At 34.3% G+C, this 17,482-nt stretch overlaps 1 protein-coding gene across 1 annotated transcript in view; it reads left to right on the top strand.

Annotated features, from left to right (window-relative positions):
• The first annotated feature begins 290 nt into the window (after positions 1-290).
• LOC117122708 (flocculation protein FLO11-like) overlaps positions 291-17,482 on the top strand; it is a 21,319-nt gene continuing 4,127 nt past the window's right edge. The window contains exons 1-8 of the mRNA XM_033268404.1: positions 291-747; positions 6,680-9,721; positions 10,119-10,238; positions 11,466-11,593; positions 12,209-12,410; positions 13,176-13,322; positions 13,862-13,928; positions 17,039-17,416. Coding sequence (XP_033124295.1) covers positions 672-747; positions 6,680-9,721; positions 10,119-10,238; positions 11,466-11,593; positions 12,209-12,410; positions 13,176-13,322; positions 13,862-13,928; positions 17,039-17,416 — 4,160 coding nt within the window. The 5' untranslated portion in view covers positions 291-671. The remainder of the gene's footprint in view (positions 748-6,679; positions 9,722-10,118; positions 10,239-11,465; positions 11,594-12,208; positions 12,411-13,175; positions 13,323-13,861; positions 13,929-17,038; positions 17,417-17,482) is intronic.

Raw genomic sequence — 17,482 nt, 5'->3', positions numbered from 1 at the left:
GTAGAATATTGAAGAAGTCCAATAGGTGATATTGTTGGTGGGGCGTGATGTACTGGTTGATCATCAATCACAGTAAAAATTAACTAAATTTAAAAAAATGAATAGGTAGCACTTTTTTGACTAACGATGAATCTTATTTCACAAGCTTTCGCCCCAGTCAATTAAACATTGACATATTCACTGCCTCAGTTGTCTTATTATACAAACACACCGACTGTGCTGTTGGCTGACATAAGACGTTTATTTATTCCGGTTTGTTTATAAGCAGACGCTAAAGCATTTTCCCAATCGAAAGTGCTCCAATCAGAGCGATAGTTGGGAACACTGGTTTGCTTGATCTGGTGCCTACTTTAAATAGGGCTATACTACAGGAACGTTCTACAGGAAATGCCCCTCTTGGGAACTGTAAAAATATCATAACTTGTAAATTGATTCATATCACTGCAGTGTAACCAAAGGATCGCTTTACTCTTACTAAACAGTGCTATAGAGGACGGAGAACGGCTCTTTCTCGATTGAGTGCATATGAACGTGATGTCGTTAAACTATGAAGGACAAGAAGTATGATCGATCGGTGTTTTAACTACAGCCCACTTACCTGAACCATACCTCCATGCCTGAACCTTCTGTCTTATCGAAATCAACGTATAAAATACGCCCATTTTTTTATTATGGAATTAACTATGTTTATTGGAATTATATTCACTGTGTATAGCTTTCAACTCATCAACGGACTGGCAACGGCTGGTAAGTATGGGTTCCGTTAACAATGTTCCCCCTGTTTTGTCTGGTAAGTAAACTTTCCGTTCAACAATATGTCCCCTGTATTACGGTACACTCATAGTCGAACAAAGTAACAATCACTGATCATTTTCATCGCAATTTGCATGGTGGTGAATAATATCGAAACTTTTGAATATACTAGATTGTAATTATTTAGGTCTCCATCTAATCATAATATACGGTATAATAAGAATTAAAATAAAGTTGGCAGTTATCGCCAAAAAGAAAAAAAAATCCCAAGTGCATATAAGAAGCTTAAAGTCACAAATCCAGTGACATTTTTGATATACCGACACATTATTGGAGGACCATGGCATATTACCTCCATGACAGTAATATTTTGTTATTGTTGCTGCATTTGGTCTCGATCCGATCCTTCATATTATATTATGTTGTGTAGACACTGACTAGAGGCACATGCATTAATTGCATTCACTTTAAACCTGTCATATTATAGCTTCGCGCTACATGGAATGATATAAACAAAGAGTTATATTTTTGCAGGCCACATAAAGTTAATGTGATAAAAGTTACGTTACGTATCCTACCGTACTAAAGCAAATGGACGCCAACACTTTTTGTAACGTTATTACTGTACTAGGTTGTAATTCATTCATTCATTCATTTAATCATTCATTCATTCATTCATTGACTGACTGACTGACTGACTGACTGACTGACTGACTGATCGATTGATTGATAGATTAGTTGAAAAATCAAAATTCATTTTAAACAACATATAATTTTACTTGAAGCTTTTATAAATCTTGACATTCCGGTACCTGTACATTATTCTGATTTTGTTTTCGTCAAGTTATAATAATCCAATGTTTGTGAATAGTCAGGGCCTTAAAATGTATTTCGTTTCAAGGTCTTGTGTATGTTGTATTTTGAAAATGGTATCCTAAAACAAAAAACAAAATAAAGAACGGTTGGTTGGTATGGTTGGTGGTTTAATAGGTTGGTTGGTTGGTAGGTTTCGTAGGTTGGTTGATTGGAGGCTTGGTTTGTAAGTTGTTTGGTTGGGTGGTTGGTTGGTACTGTAGGTTTTATTATAGTTTGGCTGGTTGATTTTTCTCTTTGTTTAAATTGGTTTTCAGTTGATCGGTAGGTTGGCTGAAAAATAGTAAAATGGCACTTCTACGAATTTTCTTAGTTTATTAAATTTTATGAGACGGACGTTGCCATTTTAATAATGACGTATCGATATACTTATATACGTGTCGTCCATTGTTGTACTGCATTTTAATCGTAGTTACACTACAGTCGAAAATAACGAATGCTTTTTGTTGACAACAGATACCGACAGTATGCCCCCTTGCCAAGTGACTTTTAGACTACGATGAGTTACCATAGCAACATGATGATAAACACCATCTCACTTAATGCATACGGCCATGCCCCTGTGATAAAACGGCTACGTGGGGAAACATCTCCGCGTGAGCACGTTCGAGGTTAATTTCTACTGTTCAGAGTAGCAAAGGCAATGTCAACAGGCCTGATGAAGATGATGATGGTGGTGATTATGATGAAAATGATAGGGATGATGATGATGATGATGATGATAATAATAATAATAATTCTGGATTTATATAGCGCCTCCCGTTGATGATTGTGATGATAATATTACTCCACATGGATGACGATAATTATGATAATGGATGATGATGACGGTGTTACACCAAAGATAACGCCATAAGTCGAAAACTTGTTTTTAGTGGGGTCCTACTGGTGATAAATGATGATGACGGTGATGATGAGATAGTGAGAGGATAGGAATATTTTATACCAAACGTATTACGCAATAAGTCGAAGACTTGTTTTTAGTGGGGTCTTACTGCCTGTGAAATTGGGCAATACACCGAAAACTATGTATGAAATATGCTGAAGAGTGGCACATCTTGTCATGAAACTATTTGTATTAGAATGTCTGATCAAACTTATTGTTTAATCCCGTATTTTATTTTTAGTAGATCCTATTTTCTGAAGTGCAATTGAGCACTGTATATTTTCATTATTATTAATATTATGAATGATAATTATTATCATTAATATCATCATCATTTTTATATCATTAAATTGTTTATTGTCCATTGTTATATTTAATTGTTATATTTATTATTTTTAAGGGGTAGCTGGCTCATCAGAGTTATAGCAATATACTTTGCTTACGCTACCGCTGTCTAGCATTCCAATTTTTGTTTTTCTCACATATTGTATCTTATAGTCACTGTAATTGTAAATGTTGGTCGAATAAACGAAATGAAATGAAATTATTATTATTATTATTATTATTATTATTATTATTATTATTATTATTATTATATTTATATGTATATAATGATGTCTTATATAGGCCTACTGGTTTGAATTAACACAGTATTTATGACGCATTGGCATTGTATGTTCTAAACCTTTATCCTCGACCTTATGAACTTAGGCAAAATAATTCGGAACAACATGTTATTACCATGTAGTTGAGTATAATAATAGATCCTTATTCGTTTATTGATGGCTTGTGCCTCTGTGATACACATTTAGAAACACTGTTTGTGTTTCTAACACAGAAGTTATCTTTTGAATTTATTTTTATAGCATTATATAAAAATTTATTTGGGATGCTTTGTTTTAACTATTAGTATTTTGGCTGTGGATACGTTATCGTGTACAGTACATTTATATTTTATTCGTAGGCCTATGCACAAATTGAAACATGTATGGCTTTTTCGAGTTTTTAATCGCAATTAACATTATTACAAAAAAAAAGCGCTAGTATTGTTATACAATTGTTGATAATTACATGATTTTCATTAATAACCATATAAATAATCTGTGTATTGAGGTGTTCATGTGTGTACTGAATGTAAATTCTGAAATATATAGGCCTCCTACTTTTGAATTATGTTAGGGGCAGCCTTATGTCCCCATTCCATAAAAATGTATTTTAGCTAATGTAACCAATGTTGATGGGTGGTTGGCCCATTACTACAATTCGAGTTAACTGTGTATTAGGCCTTCATTGGGGGGTTGTTTTTTTTTTTCGTCATTGAATAAAATGACAATTTCCACCCAATCCGGTAATCTCATTTCTGTTTCTCGTCTAGTGAGTGCCTCTTGTGACCATGGAGGTATAGATGTGACAAACCTCTGTCTGTGCACAGCTAATATTTAAACGGCATTCAATAGTTACTGTAGATTTATTGCTTACTTTTATGTATTTAGGTAAGTTATTGGCTGCCAATGTAAAGATAAAGTGTAAAATTTGTTTCTTGCTAATCAACAGACGCATATATTATTCATAATTTTTGCGTACACCATAAAGCTCTGTCCAGCTTATAACATTTTCCTTGACAAAAACTGTAGTATGCACATATAGTAATGATGTGCCTATATATGGTAATGATGTGATGTCATCATGACCATATTTAAGCATGTCACATTTCTCAAAAACATTCTGGACACACAGACAGACAGACAGACAGACAGACAGACAGACAGACACACAGGGCTTAAAATTAGTTTTGTAAATCTGCAAAACTGAATTAGGCCTACAGTGTATCTGTCTCTTGAAGGTTAATTATAACTTAGGCGTGTTTGTATTATGTTTGTGCTATAGCTATCATTGATTGGAGTTTTCCAGATACACAAATAGGCCTATTTATTCTAAGGTTTTGACAATGGCTAGGAAGACTTTTAAAAAATCTGAAATTTTTTTCCACCTGAGCGCAACTTCTATGCATAGATTTTAAGTATGTAGGTCTTATACCTACATCTGTACGTACACGACGGATACTCGTCTACATACGGTTTATCATTGTTGCCGTTTATGCTTCCCTGGTGGCCACTGTTGCTTATAAGCCGAATGTAATGAAACAAAGGAGTCTCTGTTTTTAGTGTCAACTTGTTCACAAGAACAGTCCGAAACGACCGAATTGCAGACATTTTACAGACTACCAATAAAAGCAAGTTTTGTAAGCATATCTTGTCTGAGGTCACATAATTGGTATAGGATTGTACTCGACTTCAAATGTTAGTACTGTATCTTGGGTTTATTTTGTTAGACAATAGTTTCGAAGAAGAGCAAGAAAAAGAAGACTCGAGAAGAAGACGAAAGAAGGAGGAGGGGCAGGAGGAGGAGGAGGAAGAGAAGGAGGATGGTGATGATGAGGGAAAGGTCGAGGAGAAGACAAGAACAACAACAGCAACATCAATATAGCATGGCAGATAATAATGATGACGTTGATGATGATAATAATATGATAATGATAATGTTGACGATGTTGGTAAAGATGATGATGATGATAAAGACGAGGATGACGTCGATGATGTGATGATAATGAGGATGATGAAACAAATTACAACGGAGAAATAATTTGAAGTTTCATTTAGTCTACATTGACTTCAGCTTTGTTAGTATTTAGCTTTATTCAGTATGATTCAGATACACCTACGTTTGACAGTTTTTAAAGGCAAAATCGACAGTTGTTCTTTTGTCTATCCTTTCAAAATTGCCTTGGTTCCACGTTTTAATGACATTTGTACGAGATCGTAATATGACTTCGTTTATTCAGTACCTTCCAGCAAAGAAAGTGTGTCATGTTAATAACTAGATGTCTTCAGGCGAAAGGGAAGCCACTATGAACGGGCTCGAGTATCAGGTTAAGAATTCATTTAACGAATGATTTTTTTAAAACCTTTAACCACTCGACGCGACTGTTTACAAAAGCGTGAGCGAAGGCGCGCTGTTATAGTGACGTCGATCACTAACAAAACAATTAACTTTTATCTTTCTTTTCATTACCTAACCTTGTGATTTAAACTTTTTCGATGTATGTTAACAAAATCGTATAAATTCTGTGTTTTAGATTATTTTTATTCATATTTATAATTAAGTCTATTTTTAATTTTATTAATAATCAATTTGTTGATTTTTATATTGTAATTTTTATCACAAAACAGGACCTATATAAAACAGGCAATTTACAACTTCCTGGTATGTTATGCTGTGTAAATGTGTTCAATAAATTTCAAAAAATAAATAAACTTCGCTTGCGCTTTTTTAAACTGCATAAAGAGTCGCATTGAGTGGTTAGATTATTTGAAAAATAATCATTACGTTAAATTTAAATTTATTATTAAAAAGTATTTAAAGAATCTTAATTTTTAACAATAAATTAAATTTAAAAAATGCCAAAAGGAACTTGTCTAAACTGGTACGTCACTGTAGCTCCCCAACATGGCGTCGGTGGCCTCACTAAAACCAGCCAATCCAGCTATTATAGTAGAGATCAGTGACAACAACCTGTAACGTTTTCTTACAAAAGACCGACCGGATTGATATTGGATCTGTCCTGGCCTGTTGATGTGAGGGCAATAAAATTGCTGGAAATAGTGCCCCTCTTTGAATTAAAAAGTGTTTGGGCGAGTTACTGTGTGTTTTTGAAGGGGAGGGGAGCTAAATGAGTTGGGTGGTGGTTGAAGTAATTTAGGAACTTATTTTGGGAGATTTATTTTATAGAAAGGGATTTGCGGTGGCGGAGATATGCTCTTGGCTGATTGCTCTTGTTATTATTATTATTGTTAATTTATAATTGAGATATGCAGAAAAAGGGTTTTTTTTATATCATATTGTTAAAACCATTTTTTAGTTTAAGTTGTTTTTTTAACTATTTTTGCTTTCTTTTTTATATTTTATATTGTTCTTGGGTACATCAAAGTGTAAGTAATGGGTGCCGCTGACTTGAAAGTGAACCTAATAAATCGTATCGTATCGTATTGGTGAATGGCAACAAATGGAGTGCTTGACTCGATATATCATCGCAATAAACAAAGTATACCTATCTGATATAGATGAATTATCTTATACACTTTCTTATTATTATCATCTTAATTTCAGAAACAGTCAGCAAAACTGTCACGTCGAAAAATGTAATAACATCGGACAATGGTGATACTTTTAAGTCAGTGGTTACAAGTCAAACTGAAGAAACCACTGCAGATAGCGCGCCTACAGAACACTACACAAACTCAATTGTAACAACTCTAGCAACCACTTCTAATAACTTTAGGTCAAATGTGCAGACACAAGAATACAATTCTGAAAGAACCAATATTGTAGTAGAAAGTACATCTAAAGAAAACTCAATTGGGTCTTCAATATCATCTCTCGCAAATATATCCCAAAACCCGTCGGTAACTGGAAAGTCTAAATTAAACCAAACCAAGGAAAATGAAACTCAAACACACATTACGACTGTGAACATGTCTACAGGAAACACGGTTTTGTCAACAGTAATTGAGGGGACAGATAGCCGCCAAACAATAGGAACTACTGCAACATTAGAAACGAATGCATTATCTACTACAGGGTCAAACATAGGTCAAAGCAAATCAGATAAATTAGCATCAGAAACATCATCTACAGAAAGCTCCATCATATCAACATTAATGACATCCCAGGATTTATTAGTAACAGAAAATGAAACTCGAATGCACATTACAACAGAGAACACATCTACAGGATACACGGTTTTGTCAACAGTAATTGAGGAGACAGATACCAGCCAAACAAGAACTACTTTAGCAGTAGAAACGAATTCATTGCCTACTACAGAGTCAGACATAAGTCAATCCAAAGCAAACACTCTAGCGTCAGAAACAGCATCTACAGAAAGCTCCATCATATCAACATTAATGACATCCCAGGAATTATTGGTAACGGAAAATGAAACTCAAATACACATTGCAACAGAGAACATGTCTACAGGAAACACGGTTTTGTCAACAGTAATTGAGGAGACAGATAACAGCCAAACAATAGGAACTACTGCAGCATTACAAACGAATGCATTATCTACTACAGAGTCAAACATAAGTCAAAGCAAATCAGATAAATTAGCATCAGAGACATCATCTACAGAAAGCTCCATCATATCAACATTAATGACATCCCAGGAATTATTAGTAACGGAAAATGAAACTCAAATACACATTACAACAGAAAACATGTCTACAGGAAACACGGTTTTGTCAACAGTAATCGAGGAGACAGATAAAAGCCAAACATTAGGAACTACTGCAATATTAGAAACGAATGCATTATCTACTACAGAGTCAGACATAAGTCAATCCAAAGCAAACACTCTAGCGTCAGAAGCTGCATCTACAGAAAGCTCCATCATATCAACATTAATGACATCCCAGGAATTATTGGTAACGGAAAATGGAACTCAAATACACATTACAACAGAGAACACATCTACTGGAAACACGGTTTTGTCAACAGTAATTGAGGAGACAGATAACAGCCAAACAATAGGAACTACTGTAGCATTAGAAACGAATGCATTATCTACTACAGAGTCAAACATAAGTCAAAGGAAATCAGATAAGTCAGCATCAGAGACATCATCTACAGAAAGCTCCATCATATCAACATTAATGACATCCCAGGAATTATTAGTAACGGAAAATGAAACTCAAATACACATTACAACAGAGAACATGTCTACAGGAAACACGGTTTTGTCAACAGTAATCGAGGAGACAAATAAAAGCCAAACATTAGGAACTACTGCAGTATTTGAAACGAATTCATTATCTACTACAGGGTCAAACATAAGTCAAAGCAAATCAGATAAATTAGCATCAGAAACATCATCTACAGAAAGCTCCATCATATCAACATTAATGACATCCCAGGAATTATTAGTAACGGAAAATGAAACTCAAACACACATTACAACAGAGAACATGTCTACAGGAAACACGGTTTTGTCAACAGTAATTGAGGAGACAAATAACAGCCAAACAAAAACTACTTTATCACAAGAAACGAATTCATTATCTACTAAAGAATCAGACATAAGTCAATCCAAAGCATACACTTTAGCATTAGAAGCATTATCTACAGAAAGCCCCATCATATCAACATTAATTACATCCCAGGAATTACTAGTAACGGAAAATGAAACTCAAACACACATTACAACCGAGAATACATCAACAGGAAACAATATTATTTTGTCAACAGCATCATTTCTAATACCAACAGCTTTTGAAAATGTAACAAAGCAGAAAAACGAAAGCAATAATGAGGAAACTACTTTTATTGATGAGTTAAAGTCAACACGAAACCCTACTACGGAAATAAGTTTGTCCCATAAAACCACACCCAATGGTTCAACAGAAAGAGTAACTGCTATAATAGATATTACACCCACTGACTCATCAACAATAACTACAACAACACCGGATTTTTCAGTAGTTTTGTCAACAGAATATCAGCAGAAAGAAACCACTATGATCACTGGTGAGAATAATGTAGATAGTACAATGATTCCGCCATCAATATTAACATCAATATCCAAAGGTTCTACCGTTGAAACCACCCTTCTTGTGGCAAATAAATCATCAATTCCTACAACAAAAGCAAAGTATACATCTGAACACGAACGCGACGCTACGACAATTCCTCTGTCAACTTGGGAGCACACATCAATGCCTTTTCAAGAATATACAGTTACAAACATAAATGTAATGACATCGGATGTTACTTCAGAAATACCTGATGTTTTTACTTGGGTATCGATGGATACTAAACAAACAGATGAAATTGAAGCGACGTCACAAAACCCAACTATTCAAGAGATTACTCGGACCGATTACACATATAGCCCAACAGAACAGTCTTTTGACACTAGTATGAGTTCAATACATCTGTCTTCTATCAAGCCTAATGGTGATCAAACAGTCTTTACAACAATGACATTGCAGCACAACAGGTTATCCACTTATCAGACAACTCAAGAACAACCAAAAGAGGTACTCTGCAGCAAGACTTGCATAAATGGAAGGTGCAAGTGGCAGGATGAGGTGCAAATATGTGTATGCAATGATGGCTACATTTTAGACAGCAAACAAAATGACGTATGTGAAGGTAAGTGACGTCATTATATTTTCTAATTTTTTTACAGGCCTATTATAATCACGTAAAGTTAAGTCTACAGAATGTTGACCACCTAACTTGAGAAATAATACACACCTAATTGAACAAATAGTGTAATAAACAACAGAGAAAAGAGAAAAAACACATTATTAAAAGGCATTCACTTTTTTTTTTTATTTTGTCCTTCTATTTTTCTCTAATATTATATTTTACAGATCATTTGAGAATCACCCATAAAAAAAATGACTTAAGCCACCTACTTCAATGTGTGCGGGCTATTTACTGAAACCAAAGTAACATGACTTAGGCATATCTATAAACTTTGTAGGCCTATATGAATAAATCTGCATAAAATAATTTGAAGGGTTTTTTTTTTCTTTCTTTCCAGATTTCAATGAATGTACAAGTAATGTATGTACCGGTGACGGAGAACTTTGCAAGAACCTTCCAGGCTCGTACCAATGCACTTGTAGAGCAGGTTGGGAGCAACAGAACAGTAATTGCATCCGTAAGACTAAAATATGTAGTTAGAGCAACAGTAGCAATGGAGTTTTACAAACCAGTGGTGGCGCCTGTCAGGTTCCCCGTCAGTGAGCCGAACATAATTTGTCGGAGATGAAAAAATGTATTTTTTTTTTTACAAATAGCGAAATTGCAAAATCGAGGGGTTCTAAATTGGCGCCCACAATATGCAAACTCTGGCGTCACCACTGTACGAACTCTATTTAAAAACAAACAGAATTTGTAACCTTTATATCATGATTGTAACAATAATACCGATCAACTTCAGAACGTTTGTACTAAAAGGTTTCAAAAATCAAACATAAATGACATTTTTCAATTTGTGTCTTATTGAAAGTTGATACATTATTTGGTTTTTAATAAGCTATTTTGTATTTAATGTTTTAACTGTTTCCCTATGTTACCGTGCAGATGGTACGCCAATATCGTTAAAATGGCTAAATATACAATGGAATGCCTACATATACAATAATAAAAATGTAGAAAATAAACCAATCAATAAGTTAAAGCCAGGCTCCGGGGGAAAAATGTTTTGATATGTTGTATAACCACCCTTTTTCCACATCCCCCCTCCACAGTTTTTTAAATATTCAAAATCTGTATCTCATTAACTGTTCTTAAGTTTTTCGTCAAATATGGTTTTTGTTTCTTAAAAAAATCAGTTGTACAACATATAAAACATTTCATTCAAGTTCAAGTTTCTCTTTATTGACATATAAGAGAAAAGGTGAACCAGTAAGCCAATATATCATAAATTATAAGATACCTAATACCATTGTTGTTCACAATATTTCACTTTCAAAGCAGATAAACTTACTCATTTTTAAAGGTTCATATTTTTATAAGTATACTTTATAATCTATATCAATTTTTAGATGTTGAAGAATGCCTGTCTCTTATACACATCTAGATGTGTATAAGAGACAGGTGGTATCCTATGTGCAACGTATAGTACATAAACATTGGAATCTTACAATATTATCTAATTAACACATACCCTATTTCGTTTAGTTGATTAACAACTAAATGCTGTTGTATGTATGATACAACGATAAATAAGTGGTCATAGCACTTTCGACCTAGTTAGTCTGTTAGGCCACCTCGTTTATATAGCATTGATTGATGTTTAATAGCATGAATCTTTTTTTAAAAAAAAGCGCTTCTTTTTTTTAAATTACGACACTAAATTATCGATGTGATAATTCACACACAGGTGCCGATTACTGGAAGGGATCGTTTCGAGCCACAAATTGGAAAAATGGCTCACTTCTAAGCTACAAATTCGTTGAAAATCCTGAAAGTGACTCGTATAAGGAAATATATGATATGTTCAATAAACTGGTAAGAATAGTTTTACTTGATCTACAGTAACTACATTTCAATCAATTATTCAGTCAGTAGCGATCAGTCAGTCCATCGTGTAATCAATGAATGAACCAATCAATCAAGCATTACCAAGCCGATCAGAATAATTGGAATGATTTGCCACAATGTATTCGTGAATCTCCATCAGTCGATATTTTCAAAATGAGAATTTTAATTCACCCTTTCACCTCCATTTAATATTTTCTTTCTGTCTTTTTCTTCTGTTTTTGTTTTCCGTTTTTCCCCTCTGTTCTCTGTTTTTCTGGTTTCTCCCTTGTATATCATTTTCTCCCTTTGTTCCCTTTTTCCTGAGCACTCCCTCAAATTGACGCATTGAGACTTGTAATGCGCCTTAAAGCCAATTCAGACAGCGTCTTCCGACGCAGCCCGACGCGATTTGTTGTCGCGTCGACGCGATGGTGTGCGCCGGTGGCAGTCGCGTCGTAGAATATTAAACATGTTTAATATTTCTCACGACGGCTTAAGACGGCCGACGCTGTCTGAGTTGGCCTTTAGCCTATAAGTCGAAGATTGGATTGGATCTACCTTTAAAAATTATCTTTCCACCTTCTCTCTTATCTGTTTTCACAGTTGACAACCATATATGAATCGGACTCAGACTTCATCCGTGTTGAGATTGTTGGCTTCATTAACGGCAGCATTATTGTAAATTACAAATTGATATTCGGAGCTGATAGTAAGCTGTCCGAAGAGACCCTGAAAACAACATTAGAAGAAGGCTTATCATCCCAGACTGACTTTAATGTAGATACAGATTCCATCCAGTATTCAGGTAAACGTAAAAATGCAACACCGTGACTCGTTAACATAATATAATGTTATAAATAAAAATATTATATAATGATATAAGTTATTGAGAAAATAATGTGATAGTTCATGGTCCATCGTCTCTTCACTGACTGTCAACATTTTTACTCTGTCAAGTTTGTCATACAGCGTCGATTGTTGTCAATGATGACAATGCTATCTCTGGACAATGGTTAATATAAAAAATAATGAAGATGATGATAATGATAATAGCAATAATTATATAAAAAATGCTAATATTGTAAAAGTAATATTTATAAATATTTAAATGATTTCAATGAGCACAAACTATTAATTTTTATTTTAATGATATTAGAAAATATGTAATATTATTATAGTAAATGTTTGTTTTCTGTATAGCACGGAATGTTTCAATTTTCTTCTGTAAATATATATTGCATTTTTTGTTTTTGTTTAGTAATGTGCTTTATGTACCTTCAATATTAGACCATAATAATTATTAGATAATAACTTATTAGATGATTATTTTATTTTATTTTTATTTTATTCATTCTGGCAAATACAAATAATGTAAAACATTACAAAAAAAATCAGCAATTCTCAAAACATATAAGAGAAAAGGTGAACCAGTAAGCCAATATATCATAAATTATAAGATACCTAATACCATTGTTGTTCACAATATTTCACTTTCAAAGCAGATAAACTTACTCATTTTTAAAGGTTCATATTTTTATAAGTATACTTTATAATCTATATCAATTTTTAGATGTTGAAGAATGCAGTAGCGTTGATAAAAATGATTGTTCTGCGAACGCTATCTGTATTGAAAATTTGGGTAGCTTTACTTGTGAGTGTCGTGGTGGTTACGAAGATGAATCTAGATCCGACTATGGTCCTGGCAGAGAGTGCACGGGTAAGGCAATAATTAAATAATACAAGACCATGAATATGATGAAACCCAAACCTCTCAAACCTAAATGTAGATCAAAAGCCGACAGAAGTTGCATGAAGTCAGACTACATTCAGTGCGGGAATTTCATGGGGTAATGGAGCATTGTGTTTGAATGTTAGTTGAGTGGGTGAAAAAAGATCAATAATTACTGTGGTTAAATCTCAATAACATTAATATGGATAGGACTTGGGCATAAATAGGTAAATAGGTAAGTACAAATTGGTTGGTCTTTTTTCCATGTTTTATATTTTAGTATTACAGCATTATTTTTGTCAGATTTGCTCCTCAGAAATCTATTAAACTGGTCATGTATTCCTCTAGAATGTGTGAGGCCCTCAACTTTAGTGGGTACATTCAAGCTATTTCCCCCTACGAAAATATGGAATCTAAATATTAATACACAAAAATGTGTCGGGCAGACTCTGGCGCCATCACTGCATTGTACAATTTAGTTATTCTTTCATATTTCTGGTTTAATGTTTTGTTTTTTATTCTTTTAGTGGTATGCAATTGCGAAAATGGTGGAAACTGTACTCACCGTGGAACACCCGATTCAGTTGCCTGCAGGTAAGGTTCTGAAAGTTTACTACATAACAGAAGGGGAATCTGACATTTGCCTAGTACAACATTATCATAATCTGTATCACTATTTTAATACAAGTATCCTCATTGTCATCATCTTCATGATTCTCAAAACTTCATCACGTTCTTTCTGTTCACGTCACCATTACTTAGATATTATATTGGGCGTAATACATTACGCAGATATATGAATTATCCAAGTTTCGTCAATATCATCCGCATCTTCTGGGGCGGATGCAGAAGGGGTGCATACGTTGCGATCGCACCCCGATAAATTGTATTAAGGAAAATAGTGGTTGTATTGTATTGTTGAAATATTATTTTTATCATTATGAACATTATCGTGAGAATTTTAAAGTATGAGAGTGCAATTTCCCGGGACCTTGAGGTCCATATTCTCAAAATGTTGGGGCTGAGGGGGTGTGGACACTCACCAAGGGTGTTCGATCCGTGCTTGAAAATTTGGGGATGGGCGAATAGCAGAAAAAGGAATTTTGAAAAATTTAGGGAGGGAGGATGGGCCGGCAGAGCCCTCTTGAATCTGCCACTGGAATACTCATCATAAAAAGGACTGGGGATACCAGGGAACAGTGAAACTGCTCCCTGGAGATACGAAGCACACAAAACATAAGTTAACATTTTTATTTCACAAACATAAAGGTGATTTACTTAATTCATCATTATCATGACGTCATGGCGAGATTGCGTCAAAGTAACATCGGAGTTCGTAAACTTGTGGTATCACTACTTTAAAATAAGTCGAAATAGATACCTATTCGTGTCAAAAGGCTGTATAATTATTGTTTAATAACAGCTATATAAAGTTCAATCGACTATAATTTTTTGAAATTGTGAAAATCTTGAATCTATGTATGCGGAATAAATCGTTTATAGCTTAGTAGAAATTTGTGCACTTTTGAGTTTGTAAAAAAGTTGGCGTAATAGGTTTACACCTTAAAATTTTAACAACGTACAGTACACTGTTTTCACTATAACTTTAGCCTCTGATAACCGTTGCACCCTTGACAATCGATGGAGTGGTTACTGGAATGGCTACGAAAATGTACAAACAATTCGGTTTTAGTCCGAAAATACACACCGCACCTGGAACAGACTACAAGTGAACAGACAGAATTCATGACAGTCATTCGTAATTGTTGTTCTTTCCACTCGCTTTGAAAAGTGGGGTTTTAACTATAGAAGATTGATGAAAAAGTGTTGTCACACAGCCTAATATAGGCTCATACGGACATTGTAATTTGTCTGAACAAATACAACCTCAGGACGATAAATAAACCGAACTGACACTGTCTTACAAAAAGTTTAAATAAACTTATTTAATATGATATAGTAAATGAATTTTCCCATTATATAAAACGTTTAAACCAAAGGAAAACGTTCTCAGTTATCAAAACACCAATTATATTCAGGTGAGTGTTTAACACTGAACAATAAAATATTATCTCTCGAGATTCACTGTTAATGGTAAGAATATATAATTTAAAAAAAACAATAAACTAGGCTTATTGGTAATCCTCAATTAACATCAGTTAATAATATTGTACTGTATATCACAATGAAAGTTACTGTCAATGGTACATATTTAATGTCATGATTTACTTTACATTTATCTTCTCAAATTTCAATATAATACAGTAACGATAACTTCACAATATTAACAGCAATTTCAACAATGTAACCATCATTGAATCATTATATTATTTTAACATTCCAAAAATTAATGTGAATAAAGCATGGAAAATTGATTACAGAATTATAATAAATTTTGTAATTGACCAAAAGCAAAAATTATATAAAGTTCAACTGTCCACTTTCAGACACCCTGCCCAAAGAAACAATCGCAATCCCCCCACAGTTCACGTCTTTAATGCCATTCACAGGCTCTTCCTGGCTCAGTAAAATCGAATAGATTCAAACACCAATTCACAAATTCTGCATTAGAGTGGCCTTCAATCCAAATTATTTTCTGGCATCCGAGCTTATTAGCTCCATAAATTTACTAATTCTGGATTATAGTTACCTTTAATAACGTTCAGCATAAATCAGGGTTCCTCCCTGCAATCTGAGCTTATTAGCTCCACAAAATTCACTAATTTTGAATTATAGTGATGTTCACTTTAACTCAGGATTGATTTCTCCCTGGTATCCGAGCTTATTAGCTCCACAAAAAATATAAATAACAGGTACTTGTAAAAAGGTTTCCATCCAGATAATGCAATATTGATTACATCACAGCCGTTCACTGGACGATCATTGGCATACATTCAGGCCTACCATTTTTATTATAAAATAACAGGCAAACAAATTGTTCACACCCGCAATGTCTGTAGGCTGGTATAACGTAGGCATGGAACCTGATATTCTTGTCTGTAATACAACATATATTCACTCTGGACTAACATGTCCTTTCCCTGCTATCTCACAAGCCATTCTCCAAACCCCCTTCATCCAGTTCTAACCAACACCCCACCAAAAATTCATATCTCATTACTATTCATGCACTCCCATCCAATCAGTGCTTCACACCACTAACCTAAACTCATTTGCATCTCTGCACTCATTTGCATTACCTCACTTAAATTCATTTCTCATTCAGCCAATCAGTAAATCACACACCAAGTTTCTCAAAGAATACTTACCTCATTACCATATTTGACTAAAGACTAGCTGCTGTGTGTAAAAGTAAGGTTAGTGGTTCAAAGAAAATACTTACTTATAAACTAAAATAGATGTCAATTGTGACAAGTGTGTCCACCCTACTTTGAAAAATGGGGGACGTGTCCCCCTGTCCCCACCGACCGACGCCCATGACTCTCACGCACCCCCTATAGCCAAATCCTGCATCCGTCCCAGATCTTCATAACATCCTCCTCATTATAAGTTTAAGCTTCATCATAAAAATTATAATTATTCCATATGTCTCATTATCATCATCATCATCATCATCACAGTTCTATCATGTTTTCTGTTTGATGGTTTCTTAACCCTCCATCACAATCATAATCATCATGCTTATTCAAACCGTTATTATCTGATCATCATTGATAATTAAATAATACTACTTTGTTTTTCAGTTGTTTGGATGGTTACAGTGGAGATCGTTGTGAAATCAAGAAAAATTGGATTACTGATAATGTCATCATTATTTACTTTTGTGCAGCTATATCCCTGATTATCCTTCTCTTTTGTTGCTGGTACATCTGTAGAGAGCGCTCAAAAAATCAAAATCCAAGTGTGGTTCTTACTGGTCAAAGTTTTCTCTCGGATCCATTTGAAGGCGAACGAAATGACTCATTCCATAGATGGCACCCGTACCTACAGGAAGAGAAGGACAATCCGATATACAAGGATTCACCTCCAGAGACTCTCACAAAAGCCCCCTCTGTAGAATCTGACAATGATGCCCGAATGCAGCACTTAGTGAAAATAATGAAAGAAGATAAATATAAAAACTTGGTGAGTGTATTAATATATTAATTTAAAAACTTAATGAATTATATATATGTATATACATATAC

This window comes from Anneissia japonica, unplaced genomic scaffold, assembly GCF_011630105.1.
Source record: "Anneissia japonica isolate Jap-2015-1 unplaced genomic scaffold, ASM1163010v1 scaffold287894_len555002_cov174, whole genome shotgun sequence".
NCBI lineage: Eukaryota > Metazoa > Echinodermata > Crinoidea > Comatulida > Comatulidae > Anneissia > Anneissia japonica.
This window is presented reverse-complemented; position numbering and strand designations above follow the sequence as displayed.